Raw genomic sequence first — 27868 nt, 5'->3', positions numbered from 1 at the left:
TTGACTAATACATTTCTGGTATTGTGATGTGCCTATTCAGGACTATACATTAAAGAAAAGGGTTCATAGAAGGCTGATTACAGATCTAAAGATTGAAGACAAACACCCATAGATTCAGGACAAAGATCAATGAGACAACCTTTGATCAATCACACATTTCTCTCCTTACACCAGCTGGAACATTTGAGGTTTCATGACAAGATACCTTTCCTCCACTTCTCTCCCCTGGAGCCTCCTAATCATGTTTTGATTATTTAATAGTTGCTGATATCTGATTAAGGCAAATAAAGACGTGCATAATAGTAACATTTGTTGAGATAATGATATCAGTAAGGAGGCCCTACGGTTTTGCATTCACACTGGTCGTCACGTCATGTCAGGATGGTGATAACTGCACAGCACATCACCAGGACAGAGCTACCATCCATGGCGGACCTCTACACCCGGCGACGCAGGAAGAAGGCCAACAGGATTATCAGAGACCCCCGCCACAAACTGTTCTGCCTGCTGTCGTGTGGCATCAAGTCCCACACCACCAGGCTCAGGGACAGCTTCATCCCACAGGCCATGACACTGTTGCACCTCTGAGTCAACACTGTCACTTTACCTTTATATACCTTTTTTTTAAATTTTTTTCTAGATGTATTTAATGAGTCTTGTTGAAGGGAGCCTGTATTTCAGTGTTTCTCTAATTATTTTACATATGACAATAAATAAGTTGACTCTTGAGGAGGCAGTGTGGAGCAGGACGAGGGTTCAGAGAACAGTCTGTGAACCCTGTGAACTTATCAAGGAGCCTTTACACCTGTCACCTTTCAACGAATTACTCACTAATGCTACCTGTTGATAAGTACTTTAAAGGGATAGTTTGGATGTTTTGGAGTGGAGTTGTAAGGGATAACTCATCCATAGTCAGTGTATTACATACAGTAAGAGGTGGTTGAGGCTAAGCTATGTACTGCTGTGGACAAAATCAGCAAGAAATTGTATTTTAGACAACTAAAAAATCAATTTCAGTTTAAGTATACACTATATTTAGAATATTTTCACCACTTTACCTTGACGTCAGACAGCCCTTTCTGACGCCAGAAAGGGCCATTAACAGCTTCAGTTCCTCCATCTATGCTCTTGTCAAAGCCGCCAGACTCCATAGAGAAAATCAGTAATTTAAGCTCGCTGAACACAGGAGCTGCTGGTCTACTGCTGCCTCAAATAAGTTAATTTGTTTGTGTTATTGGGTGATTTTGGTGAATCCGAACTAACTGCTTTAAACCCCAAGTCACACAATAACACAAACAAACCAACTGATTGAGGCAGTGACAGACCAACAGCTCCTTTGATCAGTGATGTTAAATTACTGTTTTTCTCAATGGAGTCTGGCTTTGAAGATAGCGATATAGCGTCAATAGTTCCCCATACAAAATCTGTCCTAGGGCAAGGTAAAGCGGTGAAAATATCCCAAATATAGCATACAGAATACTGTCACAGTACATTGCTTAATTTCCAAGTCAGTAGTTAAGTCAGTACTCCTGCCTGCTTCTCCAATCTGGGAGCATGCCAACTGACATCTAAAGTAGGTAATACACTGACTATGGATAAGAACCTCATACATCCCCATTTCAAAAGATCTGAACTACGCAATTTATGTTTACTCAGTGATTTCTGGGTTTTTACCCACCTTGCACAATCTTCAGATTCATCAGTTGTTTTCTGCATTAAGTTTCTTAATGTTTCAAGGTGAGGTATTTTAAAATCTGTTAATCTCTTCTGCTAGTCGGAAAATTAAGATGGCAGACATAAAAGTTCAGATATAAAGGCTTGTTCTACGAGAGGTTAAAAAGGGAAGATAAATGTGATGCTTTGGGGAGGTAAGCTGTCAAAGTTCCCTCCGTTCACTTTTATTTTCATTAAAAAATATTCAAGGTAAGTATGACCCCTGAGCTTTTGGTAATGGCCAAACTAAAAGTAATAACAATTCTGCTTCATGCTGACAGATATCACTTCTCACTCTCTGGATGCTCAACAAAACAAAAGCCTCCTTTCTTTCCCTTTCCCTCCCGACAGCCAGACAAGTTTTCTCCATTAGTATTCAGCCACAGTAACAGTACAATCCACAAAACAAATCAAATACTGTGTATAGATATAGACACTACATTACCATCTCTAAAAGGGCCCTCAGTCCCAGGCGTCATCTATTTTTAGCCCCCAAAACCTCCTTTTTTAGTTCCTTCCACCACAAAAAGTGTTTCCTTGCTAAACTGGCATCCTGTCTTAGAGGAAGTCTCCGGATGCCACATGCGAGTCTATCAATAAATCAGGCTAGCCGCTGGGCTCGCTTCCTCTTTCACTGTCTTTCACTTTCCTTTTTGTCTGGTCTACGAGCACTCTTCTCACATGAGACTCCTGTTAGATGAGACTCCTCTCTCTGCAATGCCTCCGTTGATTGTCCTCTCTCTGACTTTACGTTTTAGCTGCAGCATTGATGCAACTTAGAGGAAAAGAAAGAGGAATAAAAAATTGGGGGTAACAGACGAGCGATCTCTGCATATCCCAGCCTGCTGCTGCTCCTGTTTGAACTTCAGTTGTGGGTGTTTTTCATCTCTGTGATAAAAGCTGGCATCATGGAGGCAGAAGTGATTCGTCTTCTGTCCTCAGGCTGTGGGACGAGCCAACAGGGGCCCGACTCAGTCCTGCTGTCCTTCTCATTCACCACGGGGTGCTCAGACAGGACGCTGCGGCTTTGACAGAGCACCAACAACTGACTAATTATTCTGGTTTTGTTTTGTATGTATCAAAGACTGACTGTGTATCGCAGTAAGAAGCTGATGCTTTGTGTCAGCTTGTGTTAAAATAAAGTTACTTTTTTCTAGTGCAACTTGTAAATGCAACTTGATTTGAAAAAAGCACAGGAAAATCCCATTTAGGAGGCAACTTCCAACTCCTTAAAGATAAAGTCTGTATTTTCTTCTTTTCTTCTTATGCTGCCGTGTTCGGGATGTTCTTGGGCATATGGTGCAGGTGAGGTTGGGAACCAGACCATAAGCAGCAGGCATCCAAGAGCAGATACAGCGCCAAAGAAATGCAGGCATACCAGAGCAAAACACCAAGTGGACAAACCTTGTTCCAAACTGAGAATTAATCTGCAGTTAGGTCTCCCTTTCACTTTTGCGGGAGGGCATGTTAACAAACAATAACCACAACTCCTGCAAAGTATACCTTTAATCTTTAGGAAAAACCTTACTTTATTAGACATTGCATTGTTTTTGCACGTTATTTTTACATTGGTGTTATAATTAAAACTGTTTATTTAATGTAGCGCATCTTCCACTATGACCAATATTTAAAATTGTGTCTTGCAAATATGGCTATGGATTTAGTTTAAAGGTCCATTGTGCACGATTTAGGGGGATTTAGTGGCGTCTAGTGGTGGATATTGCAGATTGCAACCAGCTGAAACTCTAAACTCCTGGTTAGAATTTCTTGTGTTTACAGTTCAGGAGGTTTTTACCTTGAGCCAAGTTATCCACTGAGGTCTGATTTGTTTGCCCACGGGTGGCTGCTGTGGCAGGGCCGCGTCGCCGTGTCCTTGATCTTCGGTTTTCCAGCGGACCGTTCGAGCAAGTCCGGCTTCTCTGCTGCTAACGCTGCTGCCAGGATACAGCGGAGGAGGAGCCGGCTGCTAATGCTGTGTACCGGGACACTGCTAATGCTGCTTGCCGTGCTGCTAACATCTGTTTCTCAAAAACATCAGTCGGGTCGATGACCCACCTGCACATGGGCTACAATGTATGATCGAAAATGAATAACAGTTGAAAGTATTCGAAATGTCCATCCCCGTCTAGCTATGATGCTAGTTAGCCAACTTTGGCTAAAGCTTACCTGTCAAGGAGAAGAGTAGCCACTTCAACATCCGATTTCAAATTCTTCTTCGCTTTAAACCATCTCCACCGTTCAAAGGCATCTCCTATATAGACCCTTGCTTTGCCTCGAGTTTTGTCGTGGTGTTTTTGGGAATCGCAACAAGGTCGTTTGGGTTTAGTCACACCGTCAGCCATTGTAGCTCAGTCGTAACTGTAACTGATGCTGAGACTCTACTGACTGCGTGACTGGTAAATGGCGGGGGGTGGCGCAACAGGCCAAAACACAAATTCAAAACATAAACATGATTTGCGTACCGTAAAAATGTTTTTTAAATGCGAATATTCTGGCTGTACTATTGCTGTCGGTGAGATCAGTATGTTATATGAACATTATTCCTTAGTCTCTGTGACATATTAGGAGGATTTTAAGACTATTTGCTTTAGATTTCTTACATATAGCTCCTTTAAGATGCAGAGGTTCAGAGTTGTTTTCTGGGAGACAAATTATTCACAGAGGTCTTTTCCTCTCCAAAACAAACAGACCCGCTGATTTACACAGTGTAAATACACCAAATAAAGCAGTTTCATGTTTCAAATCAGTGTTTCTCTCTGACACTGTTTATCCTATCGGAGCCAGGCCTCAGGCTGTTAGCCTAGCACCTGCTAATGTGTGCGCACCTTTGTTCTCTGATAACTTAGGATTCAGACGTTCAGCAGGTTTTTAACCAGGAGCAGAGTGATTTGCAGAGGTATTTTCCTCTCCAAAACAAACAGACCAGGTGATTTAAACCGGAAAAAAACACCAAATAAAGCAACTTCATGTTACAAAATTCACTGTTTTTCCGACACTCGTCACAAGGGACTGCTTAGTACCGTGGCTGCCTTGAAAAACACTATCTAGGTTTGTACGAACTGGTCTGCTGTAGAAACATGGCAATGCAACATAGCAATCTCCACGTAAGAGGACCCAACCCCAGTGTAATTGTAAATGTCTCATATTAAGGTAATTAAAAACCCCTTATATCCCCTTTAATCCTACACTGGACCTTGAAATAAACAGACAACACCTTCATCTGCAACATATCACTCATCATTTATATATTTGATTTGTGTGTGTTGTCGCATAAGTAAAGACAATCTTGTGTCTGTAATAAGATAAAAGAGTGTTGCACAGAGGTGATTAATAAAGTGCAAGAAATCTTGACTGTTAATTTTCCCTGAATCTGAGGTACGTCTCTTCACTTAAAGCCTCCAGATCCTAAGCTGAGAGCAAAGAGTTCATGACGTATAGATTGCATGCAAAGTTACTGAGTGAAACGAACTAAAAATAAAAGCATTACATTGGTGTCAGGGATAAAATTACTTTTCAAATGTAGTTTCTATATCGTACGTAATGCATAAAACCCCAAGTTCCAAAAAAGGGAGAAATGAAGGAAATGAAAGAAATTCTTGCGACATATTTAAACAGTTCAGGAAGCTGGTAGAATCATTTCAGCTCTGTGGTAGATATTTCTGCTTGCTCTGAAAAACAAGCTGAAGCTGAATAGAAAATGAAAAGGACTTGTTAAGACTGTGGTTGTCTGCAGAGTCAGGAGCCACTGCAGCAGACTGAGACAAGACGCCGAGCTGAGCAAATAATATTTATCCCACCGGTTCCTTTTTCACCAAAGTTTCATCAGCTCTGTTTTTGCTGTTTGTATGTTGTGTTTGAGGCACAAAGGCACACGGGGAGAACAGACAAAAGAAGAAGTGAGGGAGAGAGGAAGAAGAGAGTCAGCAGATGAGATTATGTCTTCATGAATGTGCCTCGGCCAATAGGCGAGATGGGAGCGGTGCCAGGAAATTTTTCCAGGCCACCCAGCATGGCGTGTCCTCGTTTGGTGAAAAGTGGTTCCTACTGAATGGACACACACACACACACACACACACACACACACACACACACACACACACAGAGGGCGAGATCCCTGGCAGCGCCCTGATGGGGTTGGACTCTAAAGCTGCTGAGTTACAGTAGAGCTGCGACACAATAGCGCAGCTCTTTCTAACAGCTGAGGGTGCAGCAGTGTGTTGCGTTTAGTACATGATGTGAGTCTGAGTGGGTGTGCATCTTTTCAAAATGTGTTTCTATATTTATCTCGGTGTGGCCAGGTGGTGAAGGGCGTGGTGTGGACGGTCAAGTCAGGGTTGGGTGTGCACCTGCTCATATACAGGAAAAAGCACTGGATGCCTCTGGTGCATTCAAAAACTCCAACACTACAACATAATAAGGCAAGTTCAAGTCCTCTGAAAGGACTACTGGCGAGTTACTCCTCGGAGAAGACTGACCAGGTGATTAGAGCTAATCTCCAGCCAGGTAGATAATATTAGAACAGCACCACAATGAACCGGCTGAGGAGTTTAGCTGCAGCTGCATTAGTGCCTGAAGAGAGGGATAATAGAGCCTACACGTACTCAAACAAAGCCTGCGGTGTACCTCTCCACTGTGCTGGCAAATTGGGATTAACTAGTGTGAGCCAGAGGACCTCATTTGTGGAGACAAAGTGGCAGGCGCATCATTAATGATCAGACGGAGGAGAAATTCACGTCACTTTTCAAAAGTCTGTTCTTTTATCCATTTTTTATTTTGCCCTACATTTAAGACACGAGGAGAAATGCTTCCACCGAAGTACTTAGATATGTTGGGTGATATGTGACTGTATGCTTTCTTACTAAGAGTTCGAATAGGCCCAACATGTGTCTAGCCTAGCTTAGCATAAACACAGCAAACAAAGGGGAAACTGCTCAAGTAGCTTCATCAGAGATGCCTTCCAACAACGCCAAATAATCAATGACTTACTGTGGTTTAATGTGTTTTACCATGTATGAGGCTGAGGTCAGCAGAAGTGTTTCTGAGTCACTACCACTGAGCTAATAGTTGTCGTATTACAGAAGAAAAGCATGCTATCACACGGAGCTTCAAATGGATGATATAATCAAGTCAGAGGCTTTTGCTATTGTGGTTGGCGATGTAAAAAAAGAGATGAAGGACTGATGTCATCCAGTGTTTCAGTCCCTTCGAATGCACCAATCATAGAGCACCACGTGTTTCTCATCACCCTTTCACACATGCACACACTCTGAGGGGAGGAAAGACTGATCTGACACATCACAACAAAAAGGCCCAGTCCCATTAATACATAATGACCAGGAATCATAACACATGTTGACATCTTACTACTATTTATGTCATCACCCCAAAAACAACAGAGCCCTGAGTAATGTATGTAGATATTTCTTTCAGGCTGCGTACAACCCCAGCCATCACTGAAGGCTGAATCCAAATGTCCACCCTCTGGGCCCGCAGACTGAGCCATGGCAGACTTCAGTTGTACGTACTGTGATGAGTTCACTGTCATCACGTAAAGTCTGCGAGGGCAGAGACTGCAAGCCGCTGATAGAAAGCACTTTTAACTCCATGAAAACATATGGGCGACGATTAGATAGTAAGATATAAATCCCATGTATAGGCTTGTTTTGTGACTGCAGACATTCAAATAGAGAGATCTGTAGATAAGGACGGGGCTATGACTAAATAAATTGGGTAGGCTTATTAGTTGTATCAGAAGAACTTTTTTTGTTGTTTCTCTGCCACTTTTCTAGCCTTTATATTTGGCATCACCCTGCACAACCTATGTGTAGGATGCAATAATACAATGCATTTGATTCCCCTCTACAGCCTACTGGAAAAAAAAACTACGCCAAGTCTGTACTGCAATGAATTGTGAGCAATTAAATCAGTGAAGTCTGCATCCTCTGGAAGTCTGCTGAAAGTCTGCTTTAGGCCCCTTGTCAGCTGGAGGAATTGTGGAGTTGGACAACCCTCAGCACTCGCAGACTTCCCAAGAACGCACCTGCAAAGTCCACAAGTCTGCAAGAGCAGTGAAGTCCAGACTTTTGGGGCCTGTCCCATTTCTATCCCTTAAATCTTCCACTTGGTATTGAGTGCCCTCGTCTGTGAGATAGCCCTTGATGAGGGAAGTGAGAAATATTAGGATAGAGATCTTTCCCTAAGAAATGGGACACCACTTCACACAAATCGGCATGGCTGACGTGCAGGCATACGCCACTTGCTTGTGTTGTGGCGTGTGCTGCGTTTATTCTTCTTAATCTGATGAATCAACGGAGAAGAAATGCTGAAAACAGGAGGCGCCTATGACGTCTTCCAGTTCTGATCGATTTTGTTCGGGTAAGTCGATTGGTTTAAATATTTTGACGCTGTGTTAAACCGAGTTGCTGATGAGTTTACGCTAGTCCAACCATCTGTTGTTTGTATAGCCTACATTCTGATCGTACAGTAACAAATTGTTTTCCAAAACTTGCCGAAGTTGCTGACTTAGCAAGGCATTCTGGGAAATTTCATTTCATTTTGTTGAAAGTGTGGGTCGGGGCTCCCTTGGAATCTAGGGCAGGTTTTAAGTGTTGGAAACCACTTCCACTACCTCAATTCTGTTTTGGGACACCAGTAGCTTAAACGTGAACGCGCACAACCAAGTGCAAGTGGGTATTTCTAGGGGAAGTAGGCCCTTGGATTCAGCCTTGGATTCACCCAGTAAGGTAAAGAAGCCTGTGTGTAAGCTGAAAGATGAACCCAAGTGTACAATACCCCCCAAGAAACAAAAAAGGATCAAGTACTTGCTGCACTTACTGCTGCTGCTTGTTAAGCTTATTGCTCAGAGTTCATGATTATAACCGAGGGCGAGTCAGATAAGTGGACTCCTCTCTTGTCTCATCTGGACTATGATGGCAGGACAGTAAGAAAACATGGTTCAGAGAGACTTGAATTAGACAATCATCTTGAACCAATAACACTTGGGTGTACAAAGAGGGACATGTAGAGGCAGAAATCTCAGACACAGAAATCTCAGAACTTGGACACTATTGAAACTATCTGCTTGGCACTTTAAATACAGACCAAGAAGAGAGAGGCCTGGATGTATATGAGGAAAAAAGTCACCTCTGTGAAGCACCTTTAAGTCGTAAAACACAATCAGCATCACCACAAACAGCCTGTCATTGACACATGATGGTTCAACAAACTTTGAAGTTCCTGTCCACTTGTAATGATTGAGATACTTGTGTGATGCAGTGACACCAACAGCAACTTATAGCCCCATAAAATGTGCTTTTCGTTGTTATGAACTGTAAAGATTACTCTTCAGTGTGGACGATAATATAATAACTATCAACACTACAACCACACATCATTTAAAAATAAACCTCTCCTGCTGTATATGAGAAGAATGAAGTTCTGCCTGCCAGATTATTTTTAAACCACTCTCTTCTGTTGGTTGTAACACAGCGATCACACCTATAAGCACATTCTTTACAGTCATTATGAGTAATTTACTGAGTGTCAACAGCACCCACACGTTCGCAGCAGATTGCCTTCAATGAGCTCACAACAGAGACAGCAAACAAAATAAATGAGTGGATGGAAGAGTCAATCCTGCGATGACCAGCTCCAACCCAAATACCAGACCTTCAGGCTATTGGTGACCCAAAATGTTTCAGTGAAAGGTCAAGAGCTAAACCCACAGTACACCTACTGAAACCCCTGCAGCTGCAATCCATGCAGTGGATTCAGGTCACAAGCATACACGCTCCTGTGTAGGTGTTGCCTCTCATCGCATATGAGGTTAAATCGCTTCAACGTTCATGTGGAAATGCTTCAACCATCAACGATCACAACGCTGACAGAACTGTGGAAACTCTGGTGTAGGTGTTTGCTGCACAGCGTGGGCCGCATGCAGAGCAAAATGTGAAAATCTGTGTTTACACTGCCGTGTCTCAAGACTGCGTGAGTCACTGCTGTAATAGTATGCCCTTTGTAGCCGCGTGCCGCTGCCAGTGTGTGTGTTTAAGTCTCCCTGTGCTATCAGGGCTGGATTATCTGACTGATAACAAATAGACGGGAGAGGAGACACATTTTCAAAACTTGTTTGTATCAATGAGCCCCCAAACAGATCTGCTTCAGACTAGTGGAGCTGATTTCACAATATTTTATCCCACCTAAGAATATTTCTGCTGATAAGACGAAGCTGGCACGGACCAATATGCACACATTGTAAGGCGATACCAGCAGGGCGGAGATCGAAACCTATCAGCAATCCACACGCTGTCATTGTGGGAGCGTTTAGGGCGTTTAATAAAGAAAAGCTCACTTCTGGACTGCTGAATAAAAGTGTAGATAGTCGGGCGTGTCTGAAAAGCCACAATCAAGACAAAGGGTGGGACAGGATCCCACACTGGATCAGGATTAGGTATATTCTCTGGGGTCTGTGATCTATGTTGGATCAGACCTTCATTGTTAACATAACGATTTTTCCATTAATTTCTTCTTTATTGTCTATTTCTTAACCTTTAGGAAGAGAAAAGAGAATGGGTGTGCCGCACATTGCTCCTCAATTCAGCTGGTGAATGGCTGCACTGTCAATTGGATTTCGTGCAGTGATAAGGCCATTGTTTCAGTGAACTTTGGGACGGAGATGAGTCAATGATCGACACAGTTGCGAGGCATCACATGGTGAAGATGTCGCATACCAAACAGGGTGGATTGTGAGCACATCCAGGAGAAAAGCAGCGTGAAGAAGCCCTCAGAATGCTGCAAGGGTAATGTTTTTTTAGGGGGTGCTTTGCAATATTCACCATGTGGACTGTATCTCTTTTCCTTTGGGTGATATCACATGAACATCATCTTCTAGGAGTGAGGAATATGCACCTGTAGCTGCAGTTGCAATAGCTGCATTTTTTGTTTGCATTTTCATTTAGGAAATACATGTTTGATGTTGTTCCAGGAGCAAGATAGGAGGAACAATGTAAGTTCTTTGAAAACCATTCAAGTATCCTCCTATGGGGGCGCTGGTGGCTTAGTGGCAGAGCAGGCGCCCCATGTACAAGGCTGTTGCCGCAGCGGCCCAGGTTCGACTCCAGCCTGTGGCCCTTTGCTGCATGTCACTCCCTCTCTCTCTTCCCCCTTCACGCTTGTCTGTTCTATACATTAAAGGCTAAAAAGCCCCAAAAAATATCTTTAAAAAAAAAAAAAAGTATCCTCCTATGTTTGTGTTTGGCTATTTGCTAGCAGCCCTGGATAGCGAAGTAGGTGAGTCGATCCACCGCTTTGGTTAGACTGAAATACTGAGAGCAAATGTTATTGGAACGTGTGAGGATGGGGCACGAACACATGACGGCATGAAAATGACGATTTACAGCATTTATTCACTCCTGCAGAAGACAATACGGCACATTAATTGCCTTCTACACCTATTTCTGCACCTCTGCCCCACCAGAAATTGGATGTTAAAAACTGCAGTGCTACGTTGATCATGTGACACAAGGCGGCTCGCTGTATTACAAAAGGCAGTAAAAAGTTAAATGAAAAAAAAAAGTCTGCAAAACTTGTATTAGTGGCTGGCAGCTGGCTAACGCTAACAGTTAACGATATGCACCAAAGATTACACCATAAACTGCTCAATTTACAGAGTAAATATTAAAGTAGGGCAGCAGCATTTTTCAATGCGACTTGCCCCCAGCAATGCAAAGGGGCAGACAGGAGGAGCTACAGAAACCCAAAGGGAACGGCAGAGGCGACATGCAACAAGTTAGTTTCCACAGGATGCATCAGAAATAACAGTGAATAAAAATACCTGAGATAAAATTCACAAATACTCAACAGAAATCTTAAATGATAACTAAAATTTACAAATAGTCTATAGTTTAGCAACAAGTATAATTAAGTGCACTTTTAACTGTGTAACACTAGCATGCTAACACAGTAAGCTAACACTGCGTTTTGTTAGAAGTTCCACCTCCTCTCAGCCCTTGGTATTGTGTGACAGCATTTGTCCTACAGGGGCCACTTGGAAAGCAGAGGAGAAGCAGGTGGGGGAGGAGCGGGGAATATAAACTGAACACACCTACCCTTGCTCACTTCAGCCCAAACTATAATGGATCAACCGCCAGTGCATTTTACAAATCATCAGAAACACCTGCATGTTCATTTCAATGGGGCAAAGCTGTCTTCTGCAGATAATTACAATACATCAGCAGGAACTTAGTAATTAGCCATTTATTTATTCATTTTCTTTAACTGCTTATCGTCTTGAGGGTCGCGGAGGGGGGGCTGGAGCCTATCCCAGCTGACACTGGGCGAGAGGCAGGGTACACCCTGGACAGGTCGCCAGACTATCACAGGGCTGACACATAGAGACAGACAACCATTCACACTCACATTCACACCTACGGACGATTTAGAGTCACCAATTAACCTGCATGTCTTTGGACTGTGGGAGGAAGCCGGAGTACCTGGAGAAAACCCACGCTGACACGCGGAGAACATGCAAACTCTGGAAAGAAGGGCTCCCCCACCCTGGGGATTGAACCAGAAACCCTTTTGCTGTGAGGCTACAATGCTAACCAATCATGCTAACCCTGATCTGTATCATGATTATCATAAATATTATTGCAACAGGTTTATGATATCCTGCAGAACAGCAATTTCCCATGCGATTACAGATAATGTTGGAAATAAAGAAATCCTACAAGCTCAACAACACAACAATCTTAGTAAATATTAACTGCAATTAATTAGACACTGTTTTTCAATAAAATATCAAGTTATCAATGAGACATTCTCATTTTCTCATTATCTTCTACTTTGGAGGTAAGCAACCAGTTTTACGCACATTACTGCAACCCAACTGGGGATGTATTTTCTTACACCAAATGCATAATGGCAATGCACTGTGGGTGATTTACACCTCTGGCGTGACCATCAGATGGATGATCTCACCAAGTTGACTTCAGCTTTTTTCAGACAAATGGAACAACACTTGTGATGGCGGTGGGGATTACACCGTGGGCAAGTGCAGAGGGAAGGTCAACAAGGCCATGTTCAACAACATGCTGCCATGCTAGCATTAGCATTTAGCTTAGGTAATGCTGTCTGTGCTTAAGTACAGCTTTAAAGGATCACTTCAAAGACACTATGTGTTTATGTAAGAAAAATAGTCATACAGATTCAAATGTCCATATTGGTATCAATCTCATACATTCAGCATCTGTCAGGCTCTGATAAAAACATCCTAGACACAATATGATGGTACAAGTAAGCGAAGTTATGAAAACAGAAACATGTATGGAGACTTTTTCCAACCCAAGCACTGAAATAACTGACCTTGGCTTCACACTGGGCCTCATGAAAACACACCAGTCCTCTCTGAAACATCAGAGGGCACTCTGGGTCTCCACCCACATAAAGACTGTTTTAGGTTTGCTGATTACAGAACATGCTCACCAGGAAACCTATTCAAACATCTTCATTAGACTTCGATTTCACGTGGGTCCGCTCACAGCACTCCTCATGACATCTACATATCCCCCAGTTACAAAACCTACAACATCAGCACTGATGTAACAACGTATGTGTGTGTCAGACAGAGACTGTGTGTCCTTATCCTGGAATCCTAATGACAGGATAGAATGGCCGCGACTCATGTTGCCCCAGCGACAGGCGCCATGGATATGTGACAAAGGGAAACGGGAGAGTGGAGGTGGAGGCAGACAGTCAGAGAGAGGCAAATACGGCAGTAAGACAGACGGCTTCTGATCATGTAAACAGGAAAACAAATTATTAAAGGGCATCACACAATGACAGAGCGCGCAAATCAAAAACACAAGTATCATTTACATGTGGCGCATTTCAGGCCCGGGACGAGGACTTGTTAACCACCAAAACAGTCGAGCACTGTAGATTACAGAGGGCCTCCATGGACAGAGTATTTGAATAAAATTTACATTACGCACAAAAAGCACCACATACGGCCCCAGATTCCCAACAGTGTTTTGCATTTCTAATTGAGGAGGGAGAACTAGATGTATTCTTCTGTCATCAAGGCAGCTGGGCTGGTTTCACTAAAGATTTTGCCTTTTAATTATCAATACAAACAAACTAATCAATCCAGGGAAGATGTGTGTCACAGCAGATGGTGGGGAACAAAAAAAAAACCCACAGCACAGCTACTGAAACTCAGTGGCTTCTACCTGCCTCCGTCACTCACCCACTCTGTTTCTTTTTATAAACTTTGAAAAAGCCCCGTCTGTTAACATCCTCCGCTTTTAGTCTCTTCATCTTCTTACTCATGCACTCTAAAGACACACACACACACACACACACACACACACACACACACACTGAATTAAACATGACGATGATAGTGGGGCTTTGCTGGCTGAATTCTAATTACACTGACTTTGCAGGGTTTGCACATGAGCCTGAGGCCTGTGTGGGAAACCTGCGAGTGTGCATATGTACAGGGGTGTTTATGCAGAAATTAGGCATGGTTGCGCTTGTGTGAGTGTGCATGTGAGCGAGTGCGTCCACGTCCTGCAGCCACAGAGCCCTCAGAAGAAATGACAAGCTTGTTAAGAGGAAACCATATTTGCTCCGCTCGTGATATCAGTCTTAAAAGAGAACCGGTACCTCTCTCCACATAAGAACGAAAGCAACTTTAACTTTAAACCACAAGAAGATCCAGGGCCTGTATAGGTAGCTTCTTGTGAGAAGAATGGTGCGCATGAAAAACATTTTGAGACTTGAAAAGCTGAATTTAGAGCTGCACTAACTGATTTTTTCAAATTACAAGTGGATCTGATGTGAGTGTAATGTGAAAGGGTTTTCTTGTAAGAGACCAGCTCTGCTTTAAAGAGTGTTTTAGTGGCTTTTAGCTCCGTGTGTTAGTTTTTCGGCTGCAACTTGACTGCTTTGGTTGAGTTTTTCTGCTCTCAGCAACTTTATTTTTAGCTGCAACAGCTAGCTGTTTGCAACAACAAAAGAAAAAGCTCTAATAAACCCACAGGAAACGACCTGCTGAGCACCAAATGTAGACAGACGAAAGCTCCTTTCAAACATGCATTGCAACCCTGAACATATCGAGACATTACCCAGAGGAGCTGGATGTGAGGACGCAAATGTCTGAATCAGTTCAACCGAACATTTAATGGAGCCCACTGTCCGATAGAGCCCACATGTGAATACAGCAGGTAACTGTCCACAGTACTGAAGAGTGTTTTGATGATGTATCTATGATGCAACTGGTGTAAAACTGGAAGAATACAAACATCCAAGGGAGAAGAATAATTGTCATTTCACAAGAAGACGCTTGATAGCGAGATCCTGGACCCTTTGTCTGAAAGGACCAACGCTGAATCATCAGACATGCTCAAGGAACAGCAAGAGACTTGGTTGTTTCTGACCAAATTATGAACCAGCTATGGAAGCAAAAAAATGCAATTTCTGTAGCGTACTTTTTGCGTCATCTCCTGCCCCCATGCACCCCTTGCCTAAACCAAAGAAAGTATTTCCAGTACATGAGAACCTTTCTGACACTGACAATCTCCTGCTGTGTGCTTCATGTATGAAATGGCAACTCCAGACAATGATTAGAGTTCATTTTGGAACGGCTGAAGTTAATGAGCAGCTGGTGAAACATAAACCCCATTTCCACCAAGAACTTTCGGTATAGTAAGTAAAAAGTAACTCCTATGGACATGTATCGAGACCCTGGTTCGGTTTAGCGTTTCCACCGCAGACAACACTCTTGAATGTGTGCTGGGTTGTTGTCACTCACTGCTCTGTCCAGCTTTCTCTGTATTTCCTTGTCACAGGTGATGCAAAGGCAAGTCTCCAATTTGTTTATCGTCCACAGAACGGGGTTGGCATGCTGACATTTTCAGAACAAAAAAGAACAGGAGTGAGAGTCTCTCTCGATGGGATATTCAAAAATTGTGGGTTTGTGCATTTAGTCCTTCTCAGGCAACAGCAGCGGTTCAGTGCTGCCGGAGTGCACCAGAATGATGCTCCATGATACTGGATGATGAGAATATATGCAGTTCAAATAATCTGGTCAAAATTAATATATAATTTTAAACGCACGAAGATCCACTCATTACTAAAAGTGTATGTCATCCAAGAGAGACAATAGAAACAAATAAATGGTCAAAGTCGCCATATTAAAAGTCAGGATGTGCTGATGAATGGATGGTGACCTTAAAAGTTGCCGGCAGTCGGCCCAGTGAATTAAACTGTGTATGAAATAAAATAACAATGTATGAACAGTGGTTACACGAGCCTCAAAACCAGCCACAACTCAGCCCTGAGCAGAGTGACCGTCCTCTATTGACCAATCAACAGACTGCAGTGTTCACAGCTCCACCTTTTAGTACCAGATCTGTGTGCTAGGTACCCCAACAGAGGGGGGACCAAAAATGGGGACGGTACGGAACGGTGCTAATGATACCATCCACAATCTTTCACAATGGAAACCAAATTAAAGTGTACTGAACTGAACTAAAATGAGCCAGACTGCTTGGTGGAAACTGCTATAGTAGATCCTTTAGCAGCTTAAACACTATATATTTTTGTCTGGAGTTGGGTAAAGACCAAAACATAGTTAATAGGAGAGTAAATTTCATTCATCACTAAGTCAGAAACGCGACTACAGATGACAGCTAACTCTGGATGTCTAAATGGGAACCTGTTTCATAAGCCATAACTTGTTTATAAGGTGACACAATGTCAATGTTGTGTTTAAGACTTGTTCTGCTGCCAAGCTGTCAAATCAAACTGTAAAATCAATTAATGTAGCTTTAAGATATAAAATAATAAAGTGAACTGTGTCCAAAACCAATTTAAGTCACCATAAAGCTGTGTCAGGCGCCTGCAAAGTTAAAGAGCAACTTGTGCCTGCTTGAACACAGCTTTCAAACCCAGAATATGGTTTTCTTTACAAATCTCAGACTTTGGACTCTCCATGTCACCAGGGAAGTTGATTTGTGTGTTATATGTCTTGATTTGAGGGCGTTGTCCGGATGAAAATGAGCATGACGCTGCACTGGACTTTGAGAATGTGATGTACAAGGAAACAACACAGATTTGTTTATATTATTGTAGTATAATGAAACAGCTGTACATATAATTTACTAACTCAAAACAGCACAGTTATACTTTAAAAATGCACTGTCCCAAAAGAGCATTTTTTAAAAAGTGAATATTTTGGAGATACAACTCAGAGACACACATCTAATCTGAAGTATGTCTCCTGTCATTTCACCTCAGCTACAATAAAGGGAAAAAAAGCACTCAGGATAGTGGGCGGCCCCTTGCTTTGGAAAAAAACTTTTTTAAAAAAGGCGAGGGGGTGGGGTGAGTCAGGAAGTGTAAGGGAGGAGAGATGGGGAATGTCTGCCGGGTGGTAAATAATTAAACACAATGGACTTTCACACCTGTAGCTCAGGCGCACAATGTAAATGAAGGAGTGTGCCCTTTCATTGGCCTTCCTGTGTTACAGGGAGCTTTTAACCATTTAGGTTTGGGTATTTTTAACCTGCTGTGTGCATGACATTTCACCACAAGGAAAAATGTGAGGAAGGTAATGTCCCTTCACATGCGCTCACAATGTAGGAGTGCACTCAATGCCTCGACAACGTGACTTTGATATGACCGGGACAGAAGTATTATTTCACCATAAAGCACTTTTAAAAAATGTTTGCAGGTTTCATTCATGCAGAAGCAGCTAGCTTATAACTTACAGTGTACAGTATATTTTAAATATAATCTGCTGTCACACCTGTCACACTGACTTCCCACAGACAAACCAACATGAAGTCATATGACGTGCCAGGTTGCTCAATGATTGGGCAGCTTCCGTGACATCATCAGGGTTTCATGACCCACACGAGGAAATTCACTGAATTCCAGTGGCAGATTTTACTGTGTGTCATAAAGAGCTCAAAAAGTAATAATAAGATGATTATGAGCATTTATTAGCTGAGACTGCAACTGGACTCACTTTCAGAAGTTATTAGGGAAAATGCCTGCACCCATGTGCTGACACCTATTATGTGTTACCCTGGTTACCAAATAATCTTGAATAACAGAGTGGTGAAGGAATGAGTCCTCAAACCTGGGAATGAGTTAGCATTTTAACACTCCCTGTTCCCACGTCTCAAAGTCAATGGGTTTTTTAAACGTGTGTTTGGTCTGTGGTTCACACGAACTCAAGACACTTTCACATTTTGTTCTGGGACATAAAATAAGCCAGTAAATACCCTACTTGGAAATTCTGAAGCCTTCACGTGTCTTAAAAAAGACCGATGCTAACAAGTGGCTAAATGAGACAACAGAACGTCATCACACCGAGCACAGCTTTGAAGCCTCATTGTGGTGGTGACGTTGAAGTCATGCAACCGTGTTGTAGTTCGATTATAACCTAACGTTAGCTTTTTACCTCTGGCAATTGTATTTACGCTTCACAAATCATACAAATAGTATTCATTTGTGGACATTACCTTGCTGAACAAAACCTGTGAGAATCATAAACATCTGTTAGCCACAGAGCTTTTTGCAGCGATGATCCAAAATCCAAAAATCCCATTGGTTTTTTGTTGAGGGAACCAGGATGAGGCTAACTTCTGTGTTGGCCTGTACATAAACATCATCCCTGCACCAAACTATATAATAGTTATACCAGTGGTTCCCAAATGGTGGGATGCGTTTCAAAAGTGGGTTGCAGATCCATTCTGAATGGACTGCAAGTAACTCACAAAGATGTCAAGTTTGTAAAAATCACAACTTATTTCAAGTAAAGTGAATTTCCAGCACAGAGCTTTTATTTTGAAGTGTCATTTCCTACTATAGAGTGAGTGAATAATTAGCCCTTTTTAAACAGGAATTGTGCAAATTTGCAGGAAAGCCCAATCAGTCTTTTTTCAGCATAGGCAGTATAAAAACAAAATCGGGGAGTGCGGCCAAATGCGTGAACAAGTAACAAAACGTGTAGCTCAGCATGTGACGCGGGAGGGAAGCCACAGCTGCTCAGTCCTTCAGAGATTCTCTCGTAAGTCAGCCCGTTCTTCACCGTTCCCGTCATCTAACGGTTAATGGCCTCTTCATTTGCGAGGGCAAGGAGGGCGCGCAATGCCTTGTCTCCCCAGTTGCTCATCTTTACAGTGTCTGTCAGGTTTGTGTTTCCCTCTTGCTACTAGCTGCTCACTAATTCCTGCTATCAGCTGTTTCCTGTTTATCCGCCGCCAGTGGCTCACACGTGCTGCGTCATCAACAGCTCCTCCCACAAGTCTTAAACAGCCCCTCCCGTTGCGGAAGGCCGCCTCGGTCTGTTTAAACTAAAAGGGTTCAGCCAGTATGACTACCCCTACGAGGCAGAAAATTGGGCACCTTGTATCAACTCGCCAATCCGGCTCTGTGTGCCTAAACATACGCAGCTTGCCGACAAAACGGCCCAACATTCGTGGAAAATCTGGCAGTGTAAAAGGGGCTATGGACAGCTACTTCATGACTGAGGAGAAATCTGGACCCTGTTGCTGGACCAGTTGCGAACCACTGGCTTAAACCATAGAAACAGAATGATAAATAATTAATTGTCTAGTCATTTTATTAACTTTTATTGTGTAATATGGAATTACTTGATTTTATGATCTAGTATACATTGCTGCTTGTTTTTATTTTAACTGTGTCCTGTAAGGTGTCCTTGAGTGCATTCAAAGGCGCCTACAGATAAAATGCACGATTATTATTATTATTATTATAAAACACATCAAGTGAGAAAACATTACATCTGAGCCAAGATAACGGCCATGTTGTTCTTGGTGACGTATAATGTGTGAGACCTGAGATGTAGTGCACCGAGCGGTTTCACACAAAACTAAATGTTACTCTGACAAACTGTGACTTTCTTGACTTACAAAATTAACTTTTAAATTGACAAACATCATGTGTGTAATTCATAACTCAATCAAACATGATTTGTCTCTCGTCATTGACTGCTGCACATATTTTGGGGGGACAACGGAGGAGTGTGAGGGACTTTGCCTCTCTATAGTATTTCACTGTGAGAGAACACACTGGCTGTGGTGGGTCTTAGCAGAGAAACAAAAGAGATGGATGTTTAACCAAATCCCAAAGTGTATTAGACTAACAGCATCTGAATAAATATCCCTTTCAGTAACAATCGCACAATCCTCTTCACCCAACCTAATCATTAGCTCGACAGAATGGTCATAATTACACATAAATATGCTGCAGCACTTTAAACAATTAGTCATCTGAGTGGTTTCTCTGTACGAACACACAGAAGCTGGAAAAAAGGCGGGTAAGCTCATAAAATCTCTTCCTCTCTCTCGCTCCGTCTCTCTGGATGTTGTGCTGACAAACACATGGGCCCGTCTCCCTTTTCCCATAATAACCGGTCAGAGGGAGCAGAGACTTCAAAAACAAACCACTCCACCCCCTCCCGTGTCTTGTTGCCAGCTGTATCTCTCCTTGACAGAGAGCGGCGGCGTCTAGCACGAGGAAACGAAATATTAAAAAAAAAGTCAAGAGAGCCCAATCCAATCAAACTGCAGATGAAAAAACAGAGTCAATCCTGCCCTGTGTATTTCACTAGAAAGCCCGAGTCGATTTTATGCAAATGCAGGAGTGATGCGGTACAAGAAGCTGCACTTGACCTACATAGCTCTTCCACAATTCCTTCCCCAATAGAGAGGAGGAGATCACAGGAAGCTGGAAGCAAAGGGACAGGCCTTATTAACCACCACCGCACAGGAATAAAGCACTGCACTGTGGGTAGACGGGGAGAGAAAAACACAAAGCAGAGAGGTGCTTGTGGAGCAGTAAAGACAAGAGTACATGAGACTGTGCTGGATGTGGTCCAGTGCTCAGCACTCATACAAGTCTTGAGAGGGTTCACAAATCAGAACGTGCAGCAGGAGAGCGTGGAGAGAGTAAAATATTTTTTGGAAAATCTAGAGGAAGAGTTGATGATCTGCTTCGGTGAAGTTCTCAAGTACTGACGTGCATGTGGAACATTCTTCTCCAGCCAAGTTCCTCGTTAAAAATGGTTTGGGTTGGCTGGAAAAAAAGAGCTCTCTCTCTCTCTCTCTCAGAAAAAAAAGCCAGATCCCCGACCAGAACGCTGAGCAGAGGCCATTCTCGGAGGCTGCTCTCACACAGAAGCGGCACTGAACAAAAAATTCCGCACAAATTATACAGGCCAGGCCATGCCTCGATGCTTTTGTAATTGCCTGCGCGGCGCGCCCTGCCCAGAAAAGAAAAGAAGACAACAAAAAAAATCTGGGCCTTGATGATGACCAAGAAGAGCAGACAGATGACAAAAGGAGAAAGTGTTTGGTTTGTGAGTGACAAGGACAAAAGACAGGATGTGCTCATGTCTCATGGCCGCAGTCACTGGTAGCCTGCGTGCACAAGGAATAAAAACACACAGACCACAATCAGGTTGCGTGGGTTAGTCACACACGTCAGCAGCCTAAATATCTGTCATTATAAAGTCATGATCTGCAGGGGAAACCCACAGAACTTTATTTTAAATTCCTGTCATGATCCCAGAGTCTCCGCTGATACCAAAAATACAATGCTGAATTTGAAGGAAGTGTGAGTAAAAGACATCTACAGATTCCCTTTTAAAGTAATGGTGCAGCAATAAAAATGACAACATTCGGAGTTAGAGTGTTTACTCAGTCCTGAGGCCAGGTACTGTTTGAAATGCTTTGATACATCTGCCATATGAAGGCGTTGCGCTTGTGATGTCTCCAATTAAGCCTTGCTAACATGTCCAGTTGCTTCGGCCACTTTGTCTGCAAGGTATCCCAGTTCTCTTCAGTTTCCATGAAGACCCAAAGGTCGCACATGAGCAGAGATGTTCTGATACCAATTCCAATTTCTAGACTTGCGTATCGGCTCAGACCCTCCAAAAACATTACATTAGATAGGTATGTTCTTGAGAATAAATGCTTAAATTCTTATTGTTAACTTGCATTCTCTTAAAAATACACATCCAAATCTTGAAGGTTTTCTTGGAGGGTATGTGTAGGATTGTCACGAAGCTGTCTTTAATGTTGCCTCTTTGTTCCTCTATTTCTATGTATAATGTTGATTGTTAACTTGTGTTTGGTGTTGATGTTGATTGTCCTACTGTACGTGAGTAATGTGACTGATTGCAAACTCACAGCCACTCCTTCTTAAGATGGCTTCTCTTTGATGAGGGTGTAGTCACCGAAACGTTGCAGCAGCATTAAAATCATTATTTTTGCAAGTTAGACAGTGCACGGGAGTCTTTTCCACAAGTTTTAAGGTTCAACTTAAACCTGAACAGATACATAGAGAAAGATTGTCTGTCTTTTATTAATGAGTTTGACATCTTGCTACTGGCTGACACTATTTACCGGAAATCAATTTTTCTTTGCCGCTCTAAAACAGTAGTTGCCAGTGGCTGCAAAGCACAATTCGCTGTGCAGGCTGAGCAGCAAAGAACAGTTGATTTATGAGAAAACTACCATTTAATCTGAGCCTGAAACTGCTTTAAAGTTTATCAGTAAATTATGTGGTATCGGATCTGTGCACAGACTTGCGTACTTGCCGATACCCGATCCAGCATTTTAGGCAGTAACAGAGGCATTTCTGATACTGGTAGCAGTTTCTGAACTACTCTACACATGAGGGAAAACTTGAACAAGGTTTACCTAGGATGACAGGTACGACAGGTTAAGTCCTTTTAATTTGCATCTCATGCGGTCCACTACCGACTCATTGTCCTGTTCCTGTGTGTTCTCACATATGCACGTTGTTACATTCTATGTAATAACACAACCAAAAACGTATTCTGTTTCAAACCTACGCAGACTTCACATCATCTTCCAAGCCCTAAATGGGCTAAGCTACATCGCTATGTACCTTGTTAACTATTTGCCTCCAAGAACACTGCGATCATCTGGTTTATTGGAGGTTCCCAGCAACAGCTGAAGGAGATCAGGGATGCAGCCTTTGTCAGTTACGCCCCAAAGCTATGGAACACACTACCTATAGATATCAGGGAAGCTAACTTGCTAAATATTTTAAAAAGAAAGCTAAAAACGCATCTGTTCACGTTAGCCTTTGACAAGTTCTGACTCCCTGATACAGGTCTGAAACTCTTTCTTTTACACTTCATGCTGCTGCAACTCTTTGTTTTTATACTGCCCTTATTGTAAAGCACTTTACGTGGCATTTCGTGTGTGAAAGGTGCTATATAAATAAAGTTTGTCAATATATCATTATTATTATCATCATTATAATAAGCACCATGTTGTAGCAATATCTTTTTGCCATGTGCATGAAACGTCTGTACAGCACCATACCTGACTTAAGTTATTTATTCTGTACTCTAGCACAGAAATGATAGTAAATATAAACATAACCTTAGCATAGTACACTTCTATATGCTATTCAAAATATACAGAAACTGTTGTGCGAACTTAAATAATATTTGAACCTATATAGGCTAATATGTCATACCACACAGACATTTGTACCAAACATAAATATACGCTTAAGTGGTTCTGACATTTCCAGCCCCTAATTATAAGGCAGGAGAGAGTTTCGGGCCCAAAACAAAACATTTCTGATACTTTACTTTGAGAAACTGCAACTGGCTTTTCTATCTTTCAAGTATCCAATGTTGCCTAAATAAAATTATAAAACTACCAAGACATACTGAAGTTCAATATCCAGTCCTGCACAGTACAAATGTGATATGCTTTCAATATTGTGACTGCAGACTCTCTGCACTTGCTAGTCACTGTTTCCACTTGATAAAATCTTGAGTAGCCTGAGTTTCATGCCCCAGTTGTAAGAGGTAGTTGGATTTACTTGGAGAGCGGAGGATTACAGCAGACCAGGTCAAGGAAACAGGCCTGCAGGCCAACGTCTGAGAGGCTGAAGAGCTGCCAAAGGGCTCAAAATATTTAGCATTAGAGGCGATGTGGTGCTTTGTGAATCACAAATAGAAGGGCTGTGATGTAATTGAATGCGCAAAACATTTCCTCTTTGGCAGACGGGAGTACGGTAGGGCTAAAGAGGAAGGGTGAGGGATGACATACGCCCTGGCTGTGCCCAAACCCAGGATGCTGTGGTTATAGTCCACACCCTGAGCATCTGAACCACAACGATGCTCCTAATGTGCTGTAATGTAAAACCAGGAGATCTCTGACTGTTAAGAGCAACATAAATACCACCATGCTGAAAACAATGCTCAACACTCATGCTGATCCGGAGCAGAATGTGAAAGCAGCCTGCAGCGACTCTCAAAATTAATTAGAAACGTTCTCTGATATCTAATTAATCCCTAATACAGATGAAACAGAAGCAATTTGCAGCGAGACCTTCACCAAGCAAACATCAGATATCTGATTATGATTGGAAGATAATGGTGATGCCCAAAACATAAACTTAGTTATCATTTAATTATAATTACGGACCAGGTCTCAGCTTTAGGCTAAAAACACAGATGAATTCAGCTGCGAAAGAAGCAATAAATTTGTTCGTAAGAGTCTGGAACAGGTCAGAGCTGGCCCGAATCCCCAAGCCAAATCCTGAGAACTGAATACAGCCTTGATGAGATTGTTCAGTCAATAGGCTTGGAGGGCCACCTAACCCAATAATGCGCTCTGTGACAAATAACATGCCTTTGTGGGGCTGCGATCCGAAGGAAAAAGGCTCCGCGTGTTGTTCCAAGTGGCTGTGTAAACACACGCTTTTAATCCACTTAGGCATCGAGGCCTGAGAGCAGGTCAAGTGATGGGATGTGGAGATTTAGAGTGGCAGACTACACTCACTCGACACAACACATGAAAATAAATGTGGGGATTAAACCAGGAGGAGGTTGGAAGAAATGCTGCTTGGATCCATAAAGAGGCACACAGGTGACCGGGGTGCACTGGCTTGGTTACAGAACAATAAAATGACAGATGCACCGAGATAAAAAAGATAACACACAAACAGAGCCTTTCCCGTGTGGCACTCGGCTACTAAATTTAGATCAGAGGAAACTTTCATGATCCTCCTGGGAAGATTTGGCACATGTGATGCATAAGATTGTAAGGACACAATAATATTCCTGTGCTTGGGTGCTGCAGTGTTTTCATTATTGACGAATCTGTCGAAATAAAATGCCAATTACAAACTCCCAGAGACTAAGGTTGTGTCTTTACTTGGCTTGTTTTGTTTGCTAAACAGTCGAAAACCCAAAGATGGTCAGTTAACAGCTACAAACCCTCACATATGTGAAGCTGAATCTGTTTTGTGTGCATCTTTGCTTGGTAAAAAACATTAATTGATAATCAAAATGGCTGGCTGATCAATTAATCAACTGTCAACAAAGCCACAAAGTTTGTTCTCTCACCTTCTTCCCCATGGAGCCCGACTTGGAGAGGCAGGACTTAGCGAGGGACAGATACCCACCGATGACCTCAATCTCCTCCACAGCTGGGTACCGTTTCTTCAGCAGGGAGCCCAGCTGAGCGTATGGGGCCTGTGGCGGCGTGGACCCCGGTGGAGCCTCACTTGGGGCTTCCTGCTGAAGCTCAGGTGAGCTCGGCTGGCCCTCGGGCTCCACCCTACGTTTGGGGACCACAGTGAAGGTGTTCCCCTTCCTCCTCCCCGCCACAGGGCTGGGAGCAGGGACACGCTGCTGAGGCTCCACCTCAATGTCATCTATGTTTGTTACTGGCAGCTGATCCACGGGACGTTGCCCTGGAGCTGGGGAGGGGGTGGAAGGGACAGGAGACGGGGCTGGAGAGTCGGAGGGAACTGGAGAGAAGGAGGGTGAAGATGGGACAGCCGGAGAAGAGGGGGGTGAAGACAGAGCAGGTGGAGAGGAGGGAGCTGGGGTTAGAGCTGGAGGTGGAGACGAGGGTTCTGAGGTCGGAGGAGGCGCTGGAGTTGTGGCAACAGAAGGAGGTGGTTCAGGCTTGGATTGCCTCACCGGCCTCTCGACCTCCTTCTCCTCAATTCTCTTTGTCAAGGTGGGCGTAGGGGGGTGGGAGGTTGGCACTCCTGGAGTGGGCACCTCTGCCACTCTGTGGGAAGGGGAAGACCTGACTGGGCTGGATGGTGTTGGGCTGCCTGTTCCAGAGGAGGCACCAACACGCCGCTTGGGGATCACTGTGAAGGAGTTGCGGGACTGCAGGCGCAGGTTTGCAAGGGCCCGTGCCTGGGTGTCCGAGTCAGGAATTCGGGTGAGGTCTGGCTTTGGAGAGGGACGGATCTCGAAGTCGGATGAGGAGCGTGACACCTTGAATGAGATGGGGCTTGAGGGGGACTCGGCACGGACACGACGGGTCTCTGGAGAGCATGGCACCTTGGGTTTGGGTGGCACCTCAGAGCCCTCCCAGTCTCTCTCTCGGACGGGCTTGGTTTGCCCCCTGTCTGGCTCATCTGCACCACGGCCTCCGCTCTCCTCAAACCGCTGACGGAAGGAAGACACAGGCTGAGGGGGCCCGGCAAGGCGCTGGGGGCTGCCCACCTCAGAGACAGCAGGCTGCGACTTTGGTTTGGAAGACAAGGGGCCCTGGAAGACAGGCGACGATGGCTGGCTGCTGCCCGGGCTGCTGACCGATGGGCCCGGCCTGGCCTTTGGCACCAGATCTGGCTGTGGCCTGGACCAGAGTCGTGGCCTGCTGCTGGCACTACAGTCCAGGTCCAGCAGGTTCTCTGTGCTGTGGGACTTCTTCTGCAGCTTCCCGTAGTTGCTGTCAAACTTCTGCAGCATCCGGCTCACCCTGCCCTGACCCTCACCTGTCTCATATGATGGGGCCTCATGATCAGGGCGGCCCAGGGTGCTCAAGTTCTCCTCACTCTTGCTTAACGTGGTGTCATAAATTACCACTTCCTTGGCTCTTATCTCGGTAACAGCACTCCCTCTCCGGTCCAGGAGGTCGTTCAGAGAGCTGTAACTACTGACACCGTTCTGCTGCCATTTGGACCCGCTTTTGAGCCCTCCAGCTTCCGGGAAATAATCCGGATCCGACTCAATTATGATAATATTCTCCGCGCGGATAGTCCGTATGCCGGGTACACTGCCATACAGCTCCAGGATGTGCTGGACCGGACGAGCGGCGTTTTCTCGGTCCTGTCGCCTCCTCCGCTCCTTCTCCAGCTTGATAAAGGGGTTCTCCTCCAGCGGGCCCAGGCTTTCCTGCAGCACCAGGCTCTCCTGTCCGTCGCCCTCCCTCGGTGTCGTCCTCTCCGCGTCCATCGGCCGTGGCTCTTTGTTGTTCGCGAAGTGTTGACTGGCTGTGGTGATGGTGTAGCTCCGCCCGGACCCGCCGCTCGGTCCGCTGTCTCTCTTGGGTCCGCCGCCGCCGCTGCTGCTGCTGCTGCCGCCGCTGCTGCCGTTCACATTTCCCGTCAGCTCTCCGTTAACCCGCTGCGACCCCGCACCGCCGGGGCTCGTCTCCGCGGAACCGGCTCCTCCAGACCCGCCGCCCTTCGCCTTCCTCCTCTCCAAGATCTCTCTCTTCCAGGCCGGCATCCTCGGGCTCTCTTGCCCGGGCTCTTGGCGGAGGACGCGTACCTCTCCTCCGCCCGACATCGCGGAGGGTCGTTATGAGGGGATGAGGAGGAGAGAGGCAGGCTCTGAGGCGGTTCTGCCGCGGTCCGGTGCGGCTGTAAGACCTGTATCCGGCTCTGAGTGTACCTGCAGCACCGTTCACCGCACACACACACACATCCCACCGTCTGTTTTTTCTCTCTCCTCTCCTCTCTGCTCCCTCTGCTCTCCCACTGCCTCTCTACACAGCTCCTGAACGCGGCCCCGCCCATCCGCAGCAGCACGAGCGGCTTCGGCAGTCCCACGCGCTTCGTGATTGGTCGTCATTGCTCGTAGGCACGCCCCCTCCACAGAACGCCACACACTGACGTAAACCACTCCCGTTTCTATTGTTGACTGGGCAACGAAGGCCTGTCAATCAAAGTGTTGCGTTCAGGTTCAACCCGCCCCTCCCTTTTTTGTTCTGTATTTAATAACATCAGAGGATTTATCTTTTGATTAATGATTAAATATAGATTTGTTGTCGATGTTTTTTGTATTATAATGCCTCAGTTAATGTTTTATTTATTTATT

The 27868-nt window shown here is 44.2% G+C and overlaps 1 protein-coding gene across 1 annotated transcript in view; it reads right to left on the bottom strand.

The window, feature by feature from the left end:
* tprn (taperin) overlaps nucleotides 1-27514 on the bottom strand; it is a 41537-nt gene extending 14023 nt beyond the window's left edge. Inside the window, exon 1 of the mRNA XM_049604177.1 lies at nucleotides 25148-27514. Coding sequence (XP_049460134.1) covers nucleotides 25148-27337 — 2190 coding nt within the window. The 5' untranslated portion in view covers nucleotides 27338-27514. The remainder of the gene's footprint in view (nucleotides 1-25147) is intronic.
* Between the last annotated feature and the right edge of the window lie 354 nt (nucleotides 27515-27868).

The sequence above is a fragment of the Epinephelus fuscoguttatus genome, linkage group LG18, assembly GCF_011397635.1.
Source record: "Epinephelus fuscoguttatus linkage group LG18, E.fuscoguttatus.final_Chr_v1".
In the NCBI taxonomy this organism is placed as follows: Eukaryota; Metazoa; Chordata; class Actinopteri; order Perciformes; family Serranidae; genus Epinephelus; species Epinephelus fuscoguttatus.
The sequence above is the reverse complement of the archived record's forward strand: the minus strand, read 5'-3'. Positions and strand labels throughout refer to the sequence as shown.